This window comes from Panicum hallii, chromosome 1 (assembly GCF_002211085.1).
Source record: "Panicum hallii strain FIL2 chromosome 1, PHallii_v3.1, whole genome shotgun sequence".
NCBI classification, from domain to species: domain Eukaryota; kingdom Viridiplantae; phylum Streptophyta; class Magnoliopsida; order Poales; family Poaceae; genus Panicum; species Panicum hallii.
The window spans coordinates 2,410,913-2,433,544 of record NC_038042.1 but is presented as its reverse complement, the minus strand read 5'-3'; the positions used below and the strand labels follow the sequence as shown (position 1 = coordinate 2,433,544).

The following is a 22,632-nucleotide window of genomic DNA, read 5'->3' as shown; positions in this document are numbered from 1 at the left end:
TGGAACCATTCTCACAAAACAACAAACCTGAACAACCCCTAAAGCATGAAGACAAATAAACAATCCACAGGTGAAACAGTATCACACTGAATGTAGCCGCAAACGGACACATGACACCACAAGCAACTAACAACATAAGGTACGCTGCTTACACAATCGCATAAGACGCTGACAAACACCAACTGTGGAGACTGGACACAAGAGACTGACACGATCACATGAGATAAGACACTGACACGATCATACGAGATAAGACAACCACGAGACAAGCATGACACAAAGATAAAATAGTAGCAGCGGAGTGCTGTGTGAGATCAAAGCGTCTCACTCGTCATCCTCTTCTTCAGACTCGGCGCTCTGGAGCCACTCCACAAACGGCTTGGCATTCTTCACGACCTGCGAGTTCTTGCCAGCAGCAACGGCGGCGTTGTACCACTCCACTATGGTTTCCTCCTCCAGCACATCTCCATCGTACAGGGCTTTCAGAACGACTGGAACCTCCTTCAGTGCCTCGGGGCTGCACTTGCCGCCAAAAGACTCAATGGCCTGGACCAGCACAGTCTGGGCACCCTCATCAGGCACAGCAGCAGCAAGGTACTTCTTGTTCTTCACCACCTCCTTGGCAAATCCCTTGCCCACTCCATCAAAGAGAGCCTCCAGGAGAGCGTTCATCACATCCTGGGGAGGGAGGGCTGAGGATGCCAGCACAGCCTTGACCTGAGTGGGTGTTGCAGCACTTCCCAAGCTAGCCTTGATGTCTCCAACCAGTTCATTGTAGGGACTGGGCTTAGTGACGGCTGGCTCAGAGCTCTCTTGGGCATTCACAGAACCATTAGCAGTGGCTTCTTTAGGGGTGGCCGGCTTCTTCTTCTTCTCAGTCTCATCAGTGGACAGCATCACCATCTCAGCAGTTGCCGCACTCAGTTGCTCCTGCATGCGTTGTTTTGCAGCCTCCAAAGAAGTGTCAGTCTGCCACTCGACATCATCATCATCATCATCCTCGTCTGCAGCTGCATTGTCACCATCACGACTGCGAGTTGGAGACGTTGAATGATCTTCGTCAGAGCCAGCAGCAGCAGCAGCCTTCTTCTTTGAAACCTTAGCAGTGGATTCCTTGGAAGATGCACCTTTCTTCTTCGCATCCTTCTTCAGTTTCTTCTGCTCCTCATCAGCAGCCTCACCTTCCTTCAGACGTTCCTTCTCAGCTCTCCTCATGGCCTTCTTATCTTTTCCTCCCTTCTTCTGTTCTGGTGGGTTCTTCAGGATAAAGGTTGTGAGCTTGTCCCTCATGTCAACATCCGAGACGAAGCCACAGGCAGCACATTTCAGTGATATCATCTGGGTCTTAGAGATGAGAATCTCGGTCTCAGGGTTGCCACAACCGTAACACTGGACATACTTCTTGATGAACACCTCAAGGAGACCAGCCAGCTTTGCAGTGTCATGAGCCCCATTAACCAAGGAAATTCCTGTCTTCTCATCAAACTTAGATTGTGCACCAAGCTCACACCCAAAGTACTTGGTTGTGTAGGAAGCTGGCCTGGCAAGTGCTTTTGCAATATCAACCATGTTCACAATATTTGTCTTGATGCCATTACCACGCCCTTCTATTTTGGTAATCATCCTGGGCATCTTGTACCTGTAGAAGGCATCATCCCTGTTTGAAGCACCAATGTTTTGCAGCGCCATCTTGGATAAAGATTTCTGAAGCAGATGCTATCAGATGTGGAAAAATCCTGAACCGAGAGGAGCTGCTGATCCTTGGAGAAAACCAGGCTGACTCTGAGCACCAGCAAAAGACACCTCAGAACAAGAAGACCAGATGGGCTCTTGATGCATGCAGTGGAACGGAAGCTTGTGCCTTTTTCTAGTTGCACGAGAATACTCTCCCAGCAATCCCAAATAAAGCAAAGATTGTTCAGACATAAAAGAAGCAGCAACACCTAAGCCCTCCACTTTGTCAGACTGCAGCAGAACAGATGCTGCTACCTGTTTTAGCACAAATAGAGGAACAAATGTCAGTGGTCAAGTAAGATTGATAAAATTTGTCAAGATAAAAGGAAAATCATCACGCCATACCATAATGAGGAATACTGTGTGAACTATCAAACATTAAATCATAAGGCACCCAAATCTAAATCAACATCAGATAGACATTAGAATTACATTGTATATGACACAAATAGACATTAGAATTTCTACAGCCTATACAAGAACACTCCAATCTTACCACAATCAGAACTGTGCCGAAATAAAATACCCAAGACTAAAAATAAAAGGAGATAGTAAACAGCAAAAATCCATGATCCCACAGCTACAGTAATGCTATGCTAATTCAGTAGAGCAGCATAACATTACCAGATACTTGTTCAGTAATTCCTCAACATGAGTAAGTGCATCCCATATGCTAAGCAAATAATGAATTTATGTTGCATTTGTAAAAGCAATGGCAAGAAAATACAAAACATAACAAAGAACAAAATATGCAAGTGGTGAAGCTGGCAATCAGAACAAAATCAGCATATGAGTAATTGCAAGTGCATTTATGCCCTTCCACACTATAATTGATGGGCAAAATATGTGCGACAAAAAGAGACCAGCAATTCTAGTGCAGACAACAAAACAGAGCAGAATAAAAGCCCACAGGAGCCATGGCATCTTCATAGACAAAAAATAAGGAGCCCTAAATCGCTTCACCACTTATGTTGCAACATCCAACAAGATATTAATGACTTAAAATAGCTACAGTACCCACCTTGCACACGCTACATGAAAATTAGATCCCAATCCCCGTATCTAAACAGTTCCTAAAAAGTTAAGCTACACAGGACTCGAGGTTGAACTCCCCACGATTGAAAATTTCATCGATCTGATGTAGTACCATATCCCACCTAAACCCAATCTGGCGATTGCTACCAAACCAACCCCAATAAATCCTAGTGCCAAGCTGTCTCGAAACCACTCAAACCCTAGCTGTGCCGACATCACAACCACCACCTACGAAATTAACTCCAGGATCTGGAACCTCTGAACCCGGCAGCACGGCGCCCAGATCCGCCGATCAGGACGCTCAGACCACCGCCCCCCGACCGCGAATGGAGCCTGGGAGCTCCAGTTTGCCGACGACCAACGCCGCGGCTACCAGCTACCCGCACCCATCGACCGAACGACCGGCAGCCCACGCGAGCCCACTAGCTCCGGCGCCGCCGGCTCAAACCGGTAAATCCAATCAGGGGAACACAGGATCCGAAGCCTCGAGAGGCCGCTACCTACCTAACCCCCGCGGATCGAATCGAATCGAATCGAACGAGCGGAGCAATCAATCAACGAGCCAAGCCGTGGACGGATGGGTGCACGGGTGCTCACCTCGGCTGCGGGGCGGAGGTCTGGAGGGGGCGACGACGAGCCGGGCCGAGCGCGATTAGGGCGCGCGAGAGGGGTTGCGGGGAACGGCGGCGAGGCGATGGAGTGCGGGGGGAGGCGGAGGCGGGCGGCTTTTATAGGGGGGGACGCGCAGGGCCAAAGCAAAGCGAGCTAGGGCTGCCGTATCCGGCTCGCCTTCTTTAATTTTTTTTTCTTGGGATTTTTTTTCTTCTCTTTTTCGGTGTGGTGTGATCTGGCCTGGCGTTGGCTTCTCGTCCGCTTCCGAAACTGCTTTGCGTTCTGAGTTGTGTGGCCGGTAGGAGGAGGGTTTCGTGGACTGGACTCCGCCTGCAGAAAAGAAAATAATAAAGAGGAGAGGACCGTGTTGAATAATCTTCGACAAAATATCTGACGAAACCTGAGGGCTAAGTACTAAGTCGGTACTAAAATTTAAACGTAATTAACATCAAATTTCGAGGAAATTCTTCTGTGAGTATCTCGTAAAAAATGGACGTGAGGAAAAAAAAATGTCGGTAAACAGGTCGCAGTGATAGTATCTTCCTTTTAGGTTAGGTAACGCAACAGGCCCAACCTAGAATGCAACAGGATCGGTGACCAGGATCAAGATACTTTGATACAAGGTAGAAGCAGAAGGAGCATGTTTTAAGCATGAGAGATGTAATTTGCAGCGGTTCAAGAGCTTGTGCTCAAATGTAAATGCCTAGCGTTACGAAATGCATGAACTGATTAAGCAATCTCGATCTGGCTATTACGATTATAAACCTAAACGGTTTTCGCATTCAGACATTTTTTTTTCCAAACATCTTTTTTCTGGAAACTCTAGAAGTTTTCTGAAAACTTTTTAGAGATTTTTTGCTTAAGGACTTTTATGAAGCGCCTAAACAATAAAAAAGGAAGAGAAAAAATATGCTACTCATAACTCATCGCTCTTTGCATCGAAAATTTTATGTGAAAATTTTACATGCTTTAGAAATAGATAAAGATTTGATCATGATGAGGTCTGGTACGGCCGTATAGCGCGACGCTAGCCTCTCAGCTGAGCACGATTTCATTTCACTGTACCGGGCTGGGTACTGAGACTTTGCATCGATCGAGAGTTCATATTGATACTACTTCGTAGTACAATGTTGATCGTCTAAAGTTCTACTCTAACTGGTACTTTACAAAAAAAAAAAATCTAACTGGCCGACGCTTCATGAGGTATTTTGCTAGTCGGTTTTACAAGAAATTAATAAAGTGGCCCTTAATACTACTCCTAGTACTCTCTAAAATAAAACTGCGTACAAGTCAAACTTGTGTAATTAAAACGTATGATCGTTTTTTTCTCTATAGATTGCTCATTGCTCAAATGTTTTCGTACAAAGCCCACATTTGCCACAACGATCAGAGAGGGGGGGGGGGGGATGGTTACAAAATGAGTTTTTCCCGTGATCCAGCATTCAGCAGCAACTATAAGCTAGTTGAACGACCATGCAGTTTGTGTTTCTCACAAATGGACAAACACAGTAGTGAAACACAGGTAACTGTTGTATGAGAATTCTATCTAAAATATCCTCATATATGAGCGTATTGGACGTGCTAGAGCCTGCAGAACATGATGAAGCATCATATTGGAGACCTAAAAAAACTTTCCGGCTTGTCATGCCTCAGGAACCGAACGTAACCTGCTTTCACGTCAGATATACTGGTTGTACTTGCTATCAGGATGAACTAGCTGTGGTTATCAGCGAAATCAAAAAGGGCAACTGGAAATTCTCTACAATCTTCTCAAGTCAACAGCAGTGATTTCTTCCTTTGGAGCGTCGAGATCTTTGTAACTGCAACCAGAGCGAGAAGCAAGTTACATATAGTCGAAAAGGTTCGGTAAGACAATGGATTCATGATGAGACATTCCATCGCTGCACAAAGAGCAAATATACAGCAAGTCTTTCAACCCTAAGATAAGTCCCTGCATGGTATATCTAACATAGTGGGAAATCTGTCAAAGTTACAAAGCTATAACTTTCAAAACAGGCAAGCCCGGAAGAAAACAGGGTTAAATATCACATTAAGGTGAATGATGAAGCAGCCACGTACTTATATGGAATACACTAGTTCTGCATAGTCATGAAGCAGTCTGACTAATCCAAGAGAAAGTTGACGAGTAAAAATTGGCTGCTATTCCCACCACCAAAAGCAAACCAAGTGCCATAATCTTGTGACACAGAGTTGATTAGAGGGTAAATAAAGTACCTTCGATAAGTACGGCTGTCAAGTGGAAATGATGGATGCATGGGTAGCATTGGTCCCAGCACCGAAGGCTTCCAGTGTCGAGCAGCATCTGGTCCTGGAAATCCTTTCTGAATCACCTGCATGGCCATCTCTGGAGGTGCAGGAACAAATGGACCATATGGGCTATAAGCAGAAAACAAACAAAGTACCAACTTCAGTAGACAGCATGGATATTCTAACCGAATTATTAGCTGTTGCATTCATAACCTACCCAGCACCAGGCACAGGTATTAGTACTAGTGAAGGTTTGGAGAGAAGTAGAGTATCTGAACCACGTCCACCAGAAGCACCATACATTTGTTCATCAGGCCTTCGTCTCATTCTATCCTGCAAATGAGGAAGTAAGATTACCAACAAAGATGTTAAACTGCAAATCCAGCATGTTGAGAAACATCGCTATTAGCTATACTCAGAAGAAACCAAACTACAAATGCAAGTGTGTCAGCACAAATCCTACTCAGCATAAACTAGAAATGTAATTTTACTGAAGATGTTCTAATCAAACAGAAGGGTGCAATAAGAGCATCAAAATCTTGAATCAGAATCTGAAGTTTAGTAAGTCCCCGGATTAAAAGTAATTATTTTTTCAAGTAACAAATCTTTAGCAGTAAACTTAAGGCGACTGGAAAAAATAGAAATCAGAGGGTTTTGTTTCTTTTTTTCTCTAATAAAGAGATAAAATGCAGTCCAGTAAACAAACAAATGAAGAGGGAATTTTCTGACAAGAAGAATTGTCAAAGGAATGAGTTTGCTACAGCACATCATGTAATAAAGAGAAACACTCTAGATCATGCAGTTCATATTAGAGTTCCTATGTTGGAACAAGCATCACATTTGTCTTGCCTGCTGTACAAACAAGAAAATGCTGAGCCCAAGTGGCAGGATGTAACTAAAAGGCAAAGAATCTTACAGGTTCCATTTTCTGCATAACTGGTTCTCCTCCTGGAGCATCTGGATCACTGCATCAAAACGAGAACAGAGGAGAAGCATCACCTTTTGTCACTTCTGAGTATGATGATATGAGTTCAGTTGTGTATGGTCTTACTCCATGTAATTTTGGAAATAGATATTGTTTTCGACTTTTGAGGCCAAAGTAGAGACCAAATCAGGATGCTTGAGCCTCAGATGCTTGTGAACATACTCAGGAGCATGAAAAAGCTTTTCACATCCATTGGCACCACAACCATACTTCCAGACATACTTCTCATCCTGCAATTTTCTGACATAAGTTTCTAGAACTTCAACAATTGCTGCACCAATTTTGTCCTTGGCAGTCAATACAACTAGAGGATCCCCACCATTCATCAGTCTTTCTTCCCAGAAGGAATCCAGTTTCTTCTCCCAATCAGCAGCATTGATGTTTTCAACCATACTGCCACTCTTGTTTTCAGCTCTCACATGACGAAAACCTTTTGCATATTTCATCTCATACATGCCATAGTAATCAACACCATGGACACGCCACAGATAAGTAAGGAGAGTGTCTAGGAGCTCAACACCTTCAAGGTCCTTCACAGTATTTAAGCCCCGGACAATAACTACAGGCCCCATGGACCTGCTGAATGATTTATCAACATTTGACTTGCCCTGAACACCAGTTAATAGGATGTTTCCCGCAATATCCTTCTCTGAATCAAGCTTTTTCAACAAAGCAAGAGTTCGCTCTATGTCAGCGTGAATCCTTCTGTACTGTGAACTGACCGGATGAGCTTTAGGAGCAGCTGAAAGCAGTTCTATCTCTTTCTGGGGACCTCTTCCATGCTTTCTTTCCCTTTCACCATAATCTGCATCATCCTCAGGGCTTCCATCCTTGCCTCCTGATTTAGTTGGTGCATCAGCAGTCACTCCAGGACCACTACATCAAATATCAAGATATCAGCAAAATTAACAAAATGCATCACAATAATTATAGCGACACAGATTATACAGAATGCATCTCACAGATCCAAAGTTCCATTCCGCAGGTCGAGAATCAAATTTTTTGCAACAGTCTTGCAAAATTCATTCCTCCTGAGTGAAGAAGTCTAATGGTTAACAATCAGCAACAAGAAAGGTTCCAGCAAAAAGAAGGAAACAGCGAACGAAAAAATGCTAGAACTTATCAAAAGGAACTGTTATGGTCTCTTGTAAATGCTATACATAGACTTTCTATGAGAACAATGGGAAATCAAACTTTTCACCTTTCAATAACAGATAATAATTTTGTTGGATGGTACATGTCTTTCAACCTACAATTAAAGTTAAACCAAAATCAAAGAATCATCAAAACCATGTAACTAATAGATTACAATAATACCTAAACAAGAAAAAGGATTTTAGCATACCAATCTTCATTCTTATTGAAATCAAAATAAGCACGTTTCTGAGTAGCAATGTATTCTGTCCTGTATTCTTGGTACCTTTGTAATCAGGGAACAAACAGTATCATTAGACAAGAAGGTGGTGTGAGCTACAAGTAGAATTGATACCAACTACCATTAAAACGAATCCAAGCTCTGGTGTTGATTACCTGCTCCCAGCTTGAGCTGGTGAAACATCATCCTCAAGAACTTGGGTAAACTGTTTGTATGTCATTAATCCTAACCTAGAAATAATCAGAATCATATAAGCTGCCATACTAGTGGCAGTCCATCAGGGAAATAAAAGGAACTGAATATCGAAGAAATGGATGAACAGAACACCCACGGCACATGGGAAATAACAGTAACCAAGATGCAAGCATGTCAAACTCAACCACTATTAGGCAGTGATTTACATACCTTCCAGTGTTATCTTGACCATTAGTGCTAGCACCATATCCTGATTGAGGCCTATCTGAAATAAAAAAGTCATTTTTTATGAGACATTGTCAGGAAACACATGAACGGCCATGGGTTTTTTCTATACATCATTAGTTTGTCTTCTTAGTAAATACCAAATTAATCGGATGCTTTACTATTAGGAATCCACAAGTACTGATGTCAACTCTGTTATCAAGTTAATAGGATCTCTACACGATGTTTACCCCTCATGGCGGCCAACAAGCAACGTGATTGATGGAGCAGGTTCAACTGTGATAACAACAACTCAAATTCATTATTTGTATGACGGCACATTGTGCAATACATAGCTATGTAATAGCATCAGATGCCCACCTATCTACGTATCTAAGCTATATAAGACGATGCAAATTCAATCTCCAAAGCTGTTTGTTTCCGAAATGCTGATTAAGACAAAGACAAACTTATGAATACCACCCAATTCACCAACTTTAGGCTAATAATATGGAAGAAGAGTGAGGGCTGGCAGCTTGAGAAAGCATACCACACACCATGACGACCATCACACGCTGTTCATGCTATTAATAAGACCATACTGACATCAATTCAATGCACGATCATGTCAACTGTGAACTAATCAATTTGGAAATGCCATAGACCAAGCCGTAACTAGCTCACCTGGAGAGCGAGAGCGACTGCCGGTACGGCTGCCCCTGCCTTCACTCCGCCTGCCCTTGCTCCAGGAACTGCGCAACACAATCCCCAACATACAACAAAAACATAAAACTTCGGTTCGAGCTCCACGTGAAGCGAGACGCGCGGCGACGAGGCCTCACCTCCCGCGGCGCGACCGCTTGGGCGACGGTGACGACCTCCGGGTCGGGGAGCGCCGGCGCCGCCGGCGCTGGCCTCCTCCTCCCGCACCCGCTCCGGGGCTGGCGCTCTTCCTCATGTACCCGGCAGCGGCGGCAGGCGGGGCGCCGTCGCCCTCGAGTTGGACCACGGCCAGCTCGGGGCGCGACGATCCCAGCGGGGGAGGCGGAGGGAGAGGGAGCGGCGGCGCGTCCTGCGGCTCCCGCGGCGGAGTTGCACGGGCCCGGCCACCCGCTCCGGGGCTAGCGCTCCTCCTCCTCGTCCTGTAGCACCTCCTCGTCCGCGGCGCGAGGGCATCGAGGCGGTCGGCGAGGCGCGATGATCCCAGAGGTGGCGGCGGAGGGAGATGGAGCAGCGCCACGTCCTCCGGCGTGCCGCCCGCCGCGGGGGGTAGGGACGACGGGCCGGGCGAGCCGGCGGGGGAGCAGAGCGCGTACTCCATTGCGGTGGGATGGGAGGCGACGGGAGGACGGAGCGGGGTTTAGGGTTTTGGCGGTTGAGACGGAGGACAGAGAGGGAGGGAGGAAGCAAGACGACAAAGAGTGGAAGCGGGAGAGGAGCAGCACAGGGATCATTCCTGGCAGGCAGGCAGGCGAGCACGCACGCTGCGAAGGCGGCGGTTGCTGCCAGCTGGCGGGAGAGGAAGGGGAGCAGTTCGTGCGTACGGCGCGCGGGGTAAGAGGTCTTGGGCCGGGCCGAGAAAGACGTACGAGCCTAAAACTGAAACGGGCCCGAAAGCCCGATGGGAGGTTTTAGTAGAATTTTTTTTAAAAAAAGGGTTTAAAAAAATTAAAATTCGAAAAAGGGGTGGCAGTTGAGAAAAATTTGAAAAATGGGTGCCTCCCGCCCGATCATCGGGCGGGAGGCGTGGGGCCGGGGACATCCCGCCAACCAGCGGGCGGGATGCTCAAAAGGCTTTTTCCAGGCCCCCCGAGGGCCCCTTCGCAAATAAAAAACTTTTCTTATTCGCGAAGGGGTCCCTGAGGGAGAATCCCTCCCGGCCAGAGGGCGGGAGGCATCCCGCCCGGCCAGTGGGCGGGATGTTTAGAGCCATTTTTTTTTTGTTATTTTCCTTTGGAATTTATGATTTACAATCTATTTGAAATTCAGACTGTTTTCAAATGCAATATTGATTCGCCATATTCTTTTGTGTACATATAAAATTTTAATTCAATTTTACGAAGAAGATTGCTGTATCTAAAATTCGTATGAAGATGGTTAAACTATAACGTTTTGCAACGTAGAATCCGAATATGACGACAGTACGATAGATCAACCGATTAAAAAGAAAATAGTATCATACAAAAACAGTTCCAATATAAAAAGTTCACCAAATCAGGAGTATCTACTCCGCATGTCCCGAACCTCGCGCTCTCTTGGGCCTCCCGCCCCTAGTCCTAGGCCGTCGGCGTATGTGGTCCTCCGAGTACGTAAATGCATCTGGAGCACGGTGAGGACGAGGCGGAGGAGGTGCAGGTGTGAAGGGGTCATCCTGGGACTGTGCACCTGGAGCGTCATATGTCTGGGATGGACCAATGATGTCAGGCTCGGCGCCGCCGCCCACCAGCTCTGACCAAGTGGCGGAGCCGCCCTCCCAGTCGTCTCAGTCCGGCACACCGAATGGACCACCGTATACAGGAGCTCCCGTCGACCATGCATGCTGAGCATAGCCATAAGAGTACAGTGCAGCTGGCCTCGAGCCTGACGGGAGAGACGTTCCTGGAGCATAGGCGCCAAACGTCTGAGGCTCCATTCTTGCAGGAGGAGGTCCCATTGCCGTCGAGTGCATGACTACAAAAAGAAATGAAATTAGTCGTGTAAATCATAGGTGATTGAAATGGCAATTATGAAGAACTTACAGCTTGAACTAGCGGCAGTACCGCTGGACGCTGCGTGCGGTGCTGTAGAGGTCGACGGGCCAGCTGTGTACACGTGGGCGGACGCATGAGATGAACTGGAGGTCCCCACGTCGTCTCTGCCGCGACACGTCAGTGCACGTAACGCTCGCGTCAAGCTGTCTTGAATCTTACGGAAGCTGTCCTTTTACTGTGCCTCCGGTACACGCACTCCACGTTCAATCAACGTGATCTGAGATGTAGCTTCGACCTCCGCGAAGTTGATCAGATCGATCTGCATACGTAATGGGATGCAGATTACTATTGGTATCGATCTTTTAGAAAAAAGATTTAATAATTCAAGTTGCGAAACACGTACCGCGCCACGGTGGTCCTCATCACGGTACGAGGGATACGTGTCAGAAATGGTCGGCTGGTGCTGATCCTCCGCGTCATGAATACGTGAACGAGTGACGTACGGACGCGTGCGAAGGAGGTACCAGCGGAGGTATGCGTCGTATGACGCGTCCGTGTGTGGGTGCCATTCGTCCCACACATCGTCACGTGCGTGAAGCCACCCTTGCACGTACTCCTGCATCTTGACGACCCAGTTCACCTCGTTGGCATGATATCCCCTGCGCGAATATCTGTTGCGAACATTTGAAATTCAACATTGCTTTATGATAACGAATATATAAGTCATACAAAACGTGTTATCACAAACTTACTCGTGTACGTTGCGCGGCACGGCCTGGAACGCTCGAGGTACGAGAGGAAACTGCTGTCGTCGCCCGAACTGTCTCATCACACGCTCGACGCAGTACGGCTCGACGAGAATATCGAACACTAGGTTCGCCTTTGTCAGCCAGTACTCCTCGTCACGCGTGCAGAGGGAAGACAACCCATGCGGCGCACGTGTCTGGATAGCCGCAGCGGTGTACGGGTGTCCAGATGACATCCTGTGGTCGCATCCGATCAAATTCGGACACGAACTGAGGGTATGCTTTTCGGACCTGCCGATGTGCCCAGCTCATCTGAAAAAATTACACAACTGCATCGGTACTCCTCGTATACAGAAACGTACAACAGTAAATTAAATAGCTTAAAAGAACTTACCCGTCGATCGGTCCAAAGCGAACCCATCGTGGGGCTATCCTCGTCCCACATCCCGTACATCTCGGGTGGATAAGGCTCTTCGCTGATTAGGGGACGTGCTATGGCGAATCGCTCGTACGACCATAGCTGCAGCAGAAGTGGGCAGCCTGTGATGACGGCAGTCCTCTCCGTCTTCAAACAGACCTGGCAAAGACCTCGGTACGTCGCAGCAAGCACTGCCGATCCCCAGCTCCACCCAGGTACCTGGCCCGGCTCCGCATCCGCAATCGCGCGCGCGTATTGCATGAGCACCTTGTCCACGTAATTGCCGGTAGAGTTGCAGAAAAGAGTCCAGCCGAACAACCATAACAGATACGCCTCCAGGTATCGTGACACCTCGTACTGCCCAGCCAGAGGGTGCAGATTCTGAGCCTGTAATATATTTGTTCAAAAGTTAGAGGTACTCACATATGATTCAATTAAATTAAATAAAAAATAACTGGACTTACCCTAAATTGTATTACCCAACTCTTGGCGGGGCCGGGCAAATCAGGTACGTTCACAATAAGTGGCGGGTTCGCTGGACCAAACCGCTCCTGCAGCTCCACCCTCCAGAAAGGTGGCACGGCAACCGGGCCAACAGCTTCACCCGCAATGGGAAGCCCGAGCAGGTACGACACGTCCTGCAACGTGGGGGCCATCTCCCCGCACGGCAAGTGGAACGTGTGCGTCTCCGGACGCCACCTGTCCGCCAACGCTGCAAGTAGAGAGCGGTCCAGCTGCATCCGCTTCTTCGCACCACCGTCTTGGCCGTCGCCGGCCTGAAGCATACGTACGAGTGGCAGCAAACCAGCCTCACGTAACCTGTATATTTTGCATTGTGGTTACAATTATCTTACACGCTATACATTAGTTTCGTAAAAAAATATAAAGTATCACCTGTCAAGCCAGCGGTCGTCCAGGTGCAACAACTCCTTTGCTACACGAGGGCGCAACTCGTGAAGCTCCTGCCCCTCCACCGCAGCCAGGTACGACCTGTGCCGTTCATCAATGTGCGCGTCAAGGAGCTCTGATGTCTGCGCCATATCTGCATGAAAAATATAAGTACCGTAAGACACATTCCTACAAACAATTGAAAATACTATAAACTATTTATAATAGAACTAACCTAACAAATATTTGTAAAAGCTATTCAAAATACTGAAACCTATTCGAAATATAACTACCCTAAAAAATATATCTAAAAACTACTGCAATTATAAAAACTATTCAAAATATAACTACCCTAAGAAATATATCTAAAAACTACTGCAATTATAAAAACTATTCAAAATATAACTACCCTAAGAAATATATCTAAAAACTACTGCAATTATAAAAACTATTCAAAATATAACTACCCTAAGAAATATTTCTAAAAGCTATTCAAAATACCGAAACCTATTCGAAATATAACTACCCTAAAAAATATATCTAAAAATCACTGCAATTATAAAAACTATTCAAAATATAACTACCCTAAGAAATATTTCTAAAAGCTATTCAAAATACCGAAACCTATTCGAAATATAACTACCCTAAAAAATATATCTAAAAACTACTGCAATTATAAAAACTATTTAAAATATAACTAGCCTAAGAAATATATCTACCAACTATTAAAATACTCAAAACTATTTAAAATAGACCTATCCTAACAAATATTTCTAAAAACTATTCAAAATACTGAATTCTACGTATAACTACCCTAACAAATATTCGTAAAAATAATTAATAATTATACGATTATAATACCTCCAAACCGACGTATGGACAGGGCTTCGCCGCTTCCTCTCCTCTCCTCCTTTTCTTTTTTCTGATTTTTGATGAATTTTATGAGAATTAGGGGATGGGTGGGGGCTTAAATAGTGGGGGGGGGGACATCCCGCCCGTTGGATGGGCGGGTTGGGCCTCCCGCCCGTTGGGGGGGGCGGGATGCCCCTCACCAGAACGTCCCGCCCAACCAACGGGCGGGAGGCCCACGTCCCGCCCTCCCAACGGGCGGGAGGCCCCTCGGAGGACACCCCGCCCGTTGGAGGGGCGGGATGTCGCCTGACTTTTCGCAAAGAGGCCCCTGCGAAGAGGTTTTCCTCCCCCTGCCGACCCCCCGCCCATTGGATGGGCGGGATGCGTCATCCCGCCCTTTCATTGGGCGGGAGGTGCCCATTTTTCGAAATTTCCCAAACCGGCACCTTTTTTTGAATTTAAATTTCTTTTTAACCCTTTTTTAAAAAAAACTCGTTTTAGTACACTGCCTTGATTCATCTCTTCCAAGACACGCTGCAAGGTGACAGTAGGCAGACAGCCAAGTAAAAGGATTTGCGATGTCAAATGGTTGGTATCGGCCATCAAGTGTCACGTTGTGGCTGCGTAGGAAGGGGACTGCACAGCCTGATCGGCTAAAGTCAGCGAAACGACCGCATGCTACTGTGCTGTGCCACGTGCAGCTTCATGATCTGACGAGGGCACTGAAGTTCTACTCCTTCAAAGCAAACGCGAGCAGAACATTCATTTGTGAGCATTGCAAACATGGGTTATGAACCGTCGACGCAGCGGTTGGACATCCACAGGATGCGAAAACGGGAAAAGGAAACGGAGAACAATTGCATGGTGCTCGCGTTTCTGTCCTGGTCGTGCACCTGAGCGTATCTCAGTGTCTGATCGCCTAATACTTGTAGTATGAGAATCGAGAAATGTACATGGGGGAATGAGCGGCAGTTCAGGCTTCAGAGCTCGCCAGCCTCCTCTTGAGGGACTCGTTCTCCTTCCGCAGCTTCATCACCTTCTGCTTCAGCGTCTCCACGTGCTGGACCGAGACGGAGTCCCGCTGCTGCTCGGCCTGCTTCATCCTCATGACCCTCACTGCGGCATGAGAGAACGAAGCCGTCAAGAGGCAATCATGGACTGATGGGATCAAACAAAGGGTTCGAAATTCATGTTCCCCTGCTCAAAACTGAAAGGCATAGCCACGGAACACTAGTTTATATAAGCATGTTGGCGGTACGAATCGTGTTTTCCTGTTAAAATTGGTTTAGCTTGATGCCTGTGCAGTTTGCAAAAGCTTTTCTCCTCCTTTTGTCTTTTTCAGCTGACCAACTCAGCTTGAACTTACACTCGTTTTCCGCATTCTGAAGCTTCCTTTGCATGTCCTTCTTCTCCTCCTGTTCAACAGCAATCACATCCCTCAAATCCTGGATCTCATTTTTATCTGTACAAGGAACCACGGAGGGTTTCCATCAGGTGAGATGGAGACAATGTTCCAGAAAAAAAAGCAATGCAACTCTTAAACATGCGTGAACCTTACACTGCGAATGCACATCGGCAGTAACCTGCTCCAACCTGCTACTTAACATGTTGATATGAGCTTTATGAGCACCCAGCTCCAACTTCAGTTGCTTCGTCGCAGCTTCATCTGTTGCTTGCTGAACAAGGGCATGGCTGATTGTAGCGACAGTCAGTACTCGGTAGTTCATTCAGTTTTCACAAGGCAATCAGCAGTTAAAAAATCATCTGAATATCATGACTGCCACAGCAGCCATATGTGTCCACCCTCAAAGATAGTTTCTTACCTTAGCTCATTCTCCAGGACATTGCTGTTCATTTCATTGTTGTGCCTAAGTTGCTCAACTTCCCTCTTATGCTCCTGCATTAAATTGACACCTGTTAGATTAATACTATGGATTACCTGCAAGCTTAGGTGTTAGGAGGCACTTGGTTACCTCTTCCATTGATAGCAATTTACTATTTGTCGTTTCCAGTTCTTCCTTCAGGCTTTGAGCTTCTGCATGAAATTTCACCTGAATAACAGCAAGCATATCAGAAATAATCCAAGGTTTTACTAACAATGATAGGCTCTGCACACCAACCAAAGCACATATCATATCATAAAACTTTATGATACAGCCTGACATTATCTTCTGGCGTCACAATGTCCTTGAACAGATGTTGAGACACATTGTGCCAAGATAGCACATGTGCTTGAACTGGTTTCACATTTTCAGAAAAAAAGAAACAATAAAATCAAGACCAAGGTACAGATGCATTAGGCCATCAACAAGTAATAAGCACATGTTAACACTGTTTTCATGGAACGAAGATCCCTGCGTTCCAATCTATGTAAAGTATTAGCATTGGAATATGCTAATTAATTAGTTGTGACATCATCTAAGTACTACATTTTGACCACCTTATAATTGCATATAGTAACTAGCAATCTACCTGGTTGGTGAACTTGAACAGAGTTTCTGTGTACAGTCTTCTTAATCGCTCATTATCTGCATAACATGAACAATTGATCATTTCTTTTTCTTTCTTTGGAAAAACAAATGCTCATTTCTTTCGACCCTCAGGAAGGGAAGTGAATGATTAGCTATTACATAATTTACAGTGTCTTAAGAACAGGAAATTTAATTTGAACTTGTACAGATCACAGAAGTTTCAGTTATACCTCTCTTCAGATCTGTAATATGGGATTCAAGGGCTTCACGCTTCTTGGACTCAGCACTGCAGTTTACTCTTGAAGCTTGGACCTCCATAAGTGCATCTTTGTACCCCTGTTCAGAATAAAGAACCGAAGGACAACACATGATCAATAAGAATTAAGAACAGAAAATGCCATGACACAAGGAATCCTCGTTAGGCAACGTAATATCCTACATATAGCCATTTATTAAAAAAAATGGACAATTCTTCGGCATACTATATGCCAGCCACACAGCATTGTGCCATTACAACATCGAAACAGCAGGCAGCTGCTAGCCTGCTACAAGCGCCACGCTGTGCAAGGAATCCTGTCAAAAATGCCAATGTAACTGGAGACGCCCGTTCCCCACTTGCAACCGCACGGGCATTTCATCAAACAACAGGTGCGCACTTGTCAGCTACCTCAGCATAGGCTGCAAGGTTCAGCGAACGATCACTACAACTCCCAGGCCTCAAAGCAAAACTCAAAACCTATTCCGAAACGGGGCGCGGGTGAAGCGCGAACACGATTCGCGGCGAGGCGAATGTGGCGGAACTGAGCAGTACGTGGGGCGTGCCGCGCGCGCGGCTGCTGCCAGTACCTGGGAGACGCGATGGAAGTTCCGGAGCAGCGATTCCAGCTCCTCGTCCCCCGCCGGCGCCTCCATCGGCCCGCCCCCTCGCGGCTGCTCGGCTCCGCCGCACCGTTGCTCGGTGGTGGCGCCGGCTGCCCGGATGCGTCGGCGCCGCGCGAAGCGTGGCGGTGGGGCGAGGAAGGAAAGAGAGGTGTGGGGCGGAACGCGATACGAAGGAACCGTGGGGTCTCTTTTGCAAAAGGGATCAGGACTCCCACGTGTCGCCAGCTGGCGATTTTGGGGTGTTACGAAAAAATGTTGCAGCTTCGTCTGAGTATCTGACATGCCACTCGGATTAACTGTATCCTTCTTCACAAATGTTCATCTGTTGATGCATAAGTAAGTTTGCAACTCATCAGAGAAGACACGCCACGGAAGGACCGAAACCTGTCAACGCAAACTGTGCTCTGAATGTACACAGCATTCATGTTCCTGAACCCTTTCCTTCCAACTCAAGGGTAACTACTGTACTTGACAGTTACTGTGTAAGTTCAAGGGTTGAACATCCTGTAAGAGCTCAACTGTTAAACATCCTGTAAGAGCGACCTCAAGTCCTCAACACAGCACTAGCACTCTAGCAGAGTAGCAGTAACATGCTTCGAATTTTACTGGGACACAAAACATATTTCGAATCACCAGCTTATTCAACACACAAGGGGCTCACGGCGATTGAGTTTTAGGCCCTTAAAAACACTGAAATGCAATTTATTTATGACAACTCTGGCAAATCACAAAGACTAAAACAACCGCACTGTACAAAACTTTTTGCAGAACATCCAGCTTCAGCTTCAAGCGCATCTCAAAATGGAACTCTTTGTGTGCCACCTAGACTTGCTGATGATCCTCCTAAGCGCTTCCTTGGCTTCGTCCAGTGTTTCTACGCTGCGATTCACCTCAAATGCTATCCTCTGGATGTTGAACTGCAAAACCCATGCAACAAAAGCTATCACTTTCTTGCATTGCACCACCCAACAAGAAACAACAATAATCATGGCAATATCAAAGCAAAACTGCATACAATGAAATGTGAGGATCGGGACGAACATAATAGGTATTGAGCTAGTGCTCACATTTGACAATTGGCATGCCATAGTTCTTATTCGAATAATGTGATGAACTAACTTCGACAAAGTTTTTTAAATATCCTTTCTTGTTTAACAACAAATTCTACCTTGCGGTTATGTCCACTCTGGAGACAGATAAAATGGGGAAAAAAGTGAAACAGACACAAATTGTGATTTCATCATGCAAATAAAATATTAACAGTCTATCTGACTGTACCTACACTCTTCATAACCACCTCAAGGCCACGTATGGTAACACAAATTTTCATTACCCAGAGATGCAAACCTAGTGCACCTGAATATAATGGACATTTCTGCTCATTATTGCATAGCATGAAACGCAACATCTGTAATGTAAAGATAAGCTAAAGGTTGTACCTGTGCACCTTGTCGGACACGGATATCGATACCTTTGCTATCCATTGATATAACAGCTACATCATCTACCTCTCCTTCAGTTGATAAGAGTTCTTTCAGAGGCTTTGAGAACATTGAATTGATTTCCTATTCAAAGAGCAGAATATCGTTAGATGGAGCAGCGAAATCACTTTCAACTATAGTGCCTTGGGTCAAGTGACGAAAACAAATTCAGGGAAAAGAGTTTTAGTCCTCAACGCTGTTCTCTGAGCGAATGCACTCATTAGCTTACCTTCAAATTTTGCTCCCCTCCATCCATTGAAAGCTTATCAGGTTGCAGAGACTCATATTCCTTCACATCTATCCAAGCAACAGTACCAAAACCTCCAATGAAATATATGTCGCTGGAACAAAGTTTACATGTAATCATTAGAGTTATCAGGGAATCTCAAAGAAAAGAGGGGCAACACAGAAGCAATGAATCGTGAGAGGGTGCACTACTGATACCGAAATCAACGTAATATCAAACTAAATAAGTTACATTTCCCTTGATTGTTGCAAGAGTACTCTTAATTAGTTTCTTTAATGGGAGAAAACAAACTTACGTATTGACCATGTGAACTGATCAACTATAGCTGCTTCACCTTGTAACTTGTAAGTGAACTCAAACAGTAAACTAATTTGGTGCAAACCTTTTGTATTTTGTTTTAGAGAATATTGCAGTTGTCACGACCAGACAAGCAAGAATAAAATGCATCTTACATAGAAACAGCAATGCCCCTGAAATATCAAAGAACACCGAACGGAATGTTACGAAAATAGTTCTTATTGATGCAAGTTCAGGAACTACCTTATCGTCTCCATTCTGTAGTAGTAAAAGTTACCCCACTGTTGAGATGCCCACTGCTGGTGCTTTGAAACATACTGCTGATGAGCCCAGTCCTGATACAGATTTATTATTTCAATTCAAGAATTTGCCAAAAATCAGAAGGGAGAAGTACCAAAGGCAGAAGCATAATATGTCATATAACCTACCTCATTGGAAATAAACCCCAACTCCCATATGTTAAAGTCAAGTTAAAGAATCTTCCCCCCATTTTATTTTGGCAGCTTTTCAGTTAGGGTTGCTGCCATTGACTGGCACTGAGAATTGGTGAACAAAAGTATGAAGAAAATAACTGCAACTTTAACTTCAAAGTGTATCAAGCAGAAGGCAGGTTCAGTATGTGCCTTGCTTTTGAGTTTATTTTATTCACTCCCATGCATAAGCATTGGGTTAAGGTGCTGAACCCAGTAGGGAGCTTTCCGTGGCTCATAGGTCACATACAAACAAAATAATAGCAATACAGCACACATCTCCAGAAATAGCTTCCTAAGTGTAAATATCAAACACAAAAATTACTGAATTGGATGACTCACAGGAGGTGGTATTAAGGAAAATAGATAATATCAGTAGCAATTTATTACAAACCTGTTGTTCAGCAGGCAACGGAATGACATCACCGAAGATAGTTACTCGTGTATTTGATAGTCCACTCGATCCAGTAATCTAACGAAGGTTCAGAAGATTTTAGCACAAAATCATCAAATACATTTCAAGAGCTGATTATATAGTACAGTCGAATGTCAAATTTACCTGCACAACAAGGCTGCATCTTGGGTCTGCCAACAAATTTCTTGTGTGGATGGCTAGCGGGGATAATGAGAAGATTGGATCTGCATGACAAAATTGCAATCCTTTTTAAGTAAGTATAAGAATCTAGAGACTTGGTGGGTACAACATAAGATATTGAAATTACTTACGGCCTAATGGGTCAGGTGCAAAATCCACTAGGGAACCAAATGGGTATCCTGCACGACGATGATGCATCCGAGACATGACAGTGCACAGCTGAGCAAACCTTGCCTGGTGTTTGAAAAGAAACATGAATATAGTCATTTAGAGTTCATTTCCATATCCATATTTAAGTTTTAGTGACTGCTAGCTACTGATAGACGGCTTCTTTTTGTAGAAAAAATGGAGTAAACATACCTGTTCCATGAGATTCCGAACGGCCAAAGCTGGCGGTGGTAAATCATGAACTGCAGTTGCACTGTGCACACCGCCTGAAATAGGTGTTCTGAATAGGCCAGTCCTTGAGCCACCAGTGTTACTCCCACCATGTCCAGAAATGCCAACCTCATCATGTTTAGTGGTATCCATATCATGGCTTTCACGTAGAGTTACATTGTTCTTTCAATATTACAAAGAGAAAGAGAACAATTATCAAGCTCATAAAAATTTGAAAATGATACAAAGCAGTAACAACTAACCATATACGCCACTGGTTCCCAAAGGGTAAGAGACTATAAAAGAAAACATTTCCCCGAAGAAAGATTAAACAAAACATGGAGATTTATCAGTGAGCGGGTGAGCATTGCCATAGTTCATTGTCCTAGCATAAGCTTCATTGTAGTTGATTGTAATTACTGTCACATTGTTGTGTCTCTTATATGCGTATACTTTTTAGGCATAAAAAAATAAAAACAGTATGTGTTTACAGTCGTAGTATTTTTTGAGGTTTCACCAGAAAGCTAAAATACTTCAACATGGAGAATGGAAAAAAACCACCAGGTGTAGGAGAGAAGGTTTAAGGAAAAGTGAACATTATGAAAAGTAAGAAGGCAAGAACTTACAAAGGACGCAAAATGTCCTATAGATTATCACTTTCAGCATTTACAAAGACATCTAGAGAGAGATCAATCCGCCATCCAGAATCAGCCCATCAGGAATTCTTTTTACAAAAATATAAAAGCCAAATATGCACATATAAAGTGACACAACACACAAGGCCTGTAGCACAAAACTCCCAACCCAATAGTGGCGTATGCAAGCTTAAATTTTTGTTTCATCGAAGTGAATGCCATGCAATATTATGCAGCGGACAAATTTGCTTTAGAAAATTTGACAAACAATATTCAGTGTTTGGCAAAAGCTACAAAAGTAGTGAGCAGGAATACAAGGTGATACCATATTACCTCAAAAGAAAACGCTTGCACCTAATTTCATTATTAGAGTGAAAGATTTTGCCAAATTAGTCATGTATCAGCAACTGGTACTGCTTGCAAATTCCTCACAGACTATTAGTTGTCCAATTACGTTTCAAAAATTAGTTGTCCCATTGGTTATAATCTGAAGTGCTGTCAAACTTAACAAACATTTGGTCCTTCAATTGCTAATATATGATTTATTTAAAAAATAGTTTGGACTGTTTCGCTTAATAGAATATTAAAGCGATTAAACTGTTACAGACACCATCGAGTTTAGAGCAGCGATCCAAACAACTGAAGTACGATTCCTCACGCACAAAATCGCACAGGTTAATTTCCCAACAGCGCATCAGCGAGTACCTCGAGCAAGGGAGAGTATTCCTCCTTGCCAACCGCACCACCGGCGGGGTCTGGGGACCCGCCTTCCCCTGACCCAGCGAGCAGGCGGCCGCCGCCGCGGCGGTGAGAAGCACGCGTCCAGCGCGTGCAGATGGCGAGGGTGGAAGGGCTCCTGCGGGGCCCGGGAAGTGCGGCGGACACCCGGGGACGCGATGGGGAGGGAGACGCGTCTCCGGCGACCGCCGGCGGCGAGAGCACGGAGGAGCGCGCGACGAGAGCTTCCATAAAAGAGGTAGGGAAAGGCGGCGACAGTGAACTGAGAGCGAGGGGCTTGAATGGTATCCATCTATGCCATCCGTGACTGTGTGATGGAGATCCAACGGCTCGGACTGGGCTTGCCGGATGAAATGGCCCCACCTGCATCCCTAGTGAGAATCTTCTCTTCGCACTACGTGACTACGTCCAATAATGGAAGATCGCTGGGATAAAC

The 22,632-nt window shown here is 45.2% G+C and overlaps 5 protein-coding genes across 5 annotated transcripts; all 5 read right to left on the bottom strand.

The window, feature by feature from the left end:
- Positions 1 to 16: 16 nt before the first annotated feature.
- Positions 17 to 3,508, bottom strand: LOC112883768 (eukaryotic translation initiation factor 5). The gene is made up of 2 exons (XM_025948988.1): positions 3,367 to 3,508; positions 17 to 1,989 (listed from the first exon to the last, which is right to left on the bottom strand). Exon 2 carries the CDS (start codon positions 1,687 to 1,689, stop codon positions 325 to 327), a length of 1,365 nt encoding a protein of 454 aa, XP_025804773.1. The 5' UTR covers positions 1,690 to 1,989; positions 3,367 to 3,508; the 3' UTR covers positions 17 to 324.
- Positions 3,509 to 4,861: 1,353 nt separating this feature from the next.
- LOC112878043 (serrate RNA effector molecule-like) lies at positions 4,862 to 9,104 on the bottom strand. Its single transcript, XM_025942439.1, has 11 exons — positions 9,093 to 9,104; positions 8,415 to 8,469; positions 8,165 to 8,239; positions 7,980 to 8,054; positions 7,836 to 7,883; positions 7,597 to 7,665; positions 6,701 to 7,510; positions 6,566 to 6,614; positions 5,867 to 5,982; positions 5,617 to 5,778; positions 4,862 to 5,201 (listed from the first exon to the last, which is right to left on the bottom strand). Exons 3-11 carry the CDS (start codon positions 8,227 to 8,229, stop codon positions 5,141 to 5,143), a joined length of 1,455 nt encoding a protein of 484 aa, XP_025798224.1. The 5' UTR covers positions 8,230 to 8,239; positions 8,415 to 8,469; positions 9,093 to 9,104; the 3' UTR covers positions 4,862 to 5,140.
- Positions 9,105 to 9,246: 142 nt separating this feature from the next.
- LOC112884293 (vasodilator-stimulated phosphoprotein-like) lies at positions 9,247 to 9,729 on the bottom strand. Its single transcript, XM_025949675.1, has one exon. It carries the CDS (start codon positions 9,727 to 9,729, stop codon positions 9,247 to 9,249), a length of 483 nt encoding a protein of 160 aa, XP_025805460.1.
- A 5,024-nt stretch (positions 9,730 to 14,753) lies between these two features.
- On the bottom strand, positions 14,754 to 17,529 carry LOC112882448 (protein At-4/1). The gene is made up of 8 exons (XM_025947515.1): positions 17,320 to 17,529; positions 16,704 to 16,809; positions 16,475 to 16,530; positions 15,976 to 16,053; positions 15,826 to 15,899; positions 15,561 to 15,694; positions 15,369 to 15,464; positions 14,754 to 15,118 (listed from the first exon to the last, which is right to left on the bottom strand). Exons 1-8 carry the CDS (start codon positions 17,383 to 17,385, stop codon positions 14,976 to 14,978), a joined length of 753 nt encoding a protein of 250 aa, XP_025803300.1. The 5' UTR covers positions 17,386 to 17,529; the 3' UTR covers positions 14,754 to 14,975.
- A 252-nt stretch (positions 17,530 to 17,781) lies between these two features.
- Positions 17,782 to 22,549, bottom strand: LOC112882436. Its single transcript, XM_025947507.1, has 9 exons — positions 22,164 to 22,549; positions 20,806 to 21,006; positions 20,577 to 20,679; positions 20,410 to 20,489; positions 20,245 to 20,322; positions 19,624 to 19,715; positions 19,066 to 19,177; positions 18,795 to 18,920; positions 17,782 to 18,272 (listed from the first exon to the last, which is right to left on the bottom strand). The coding sequence occupies exons 1-9, from the start codon at positions 22,425 to 22,427 to the stop codon at positions 18,141 to 18,143; spliced, it is 1,188 nt and encodes a 395-aa protein (XP_025803292.1). The 5' UTR covers positions 22,428 to 22,549; the 3' UTR covers positions 17,782 to 18,140.
- Positions 22,550 to 22,632: the final 83 nt, after the last annotated feature.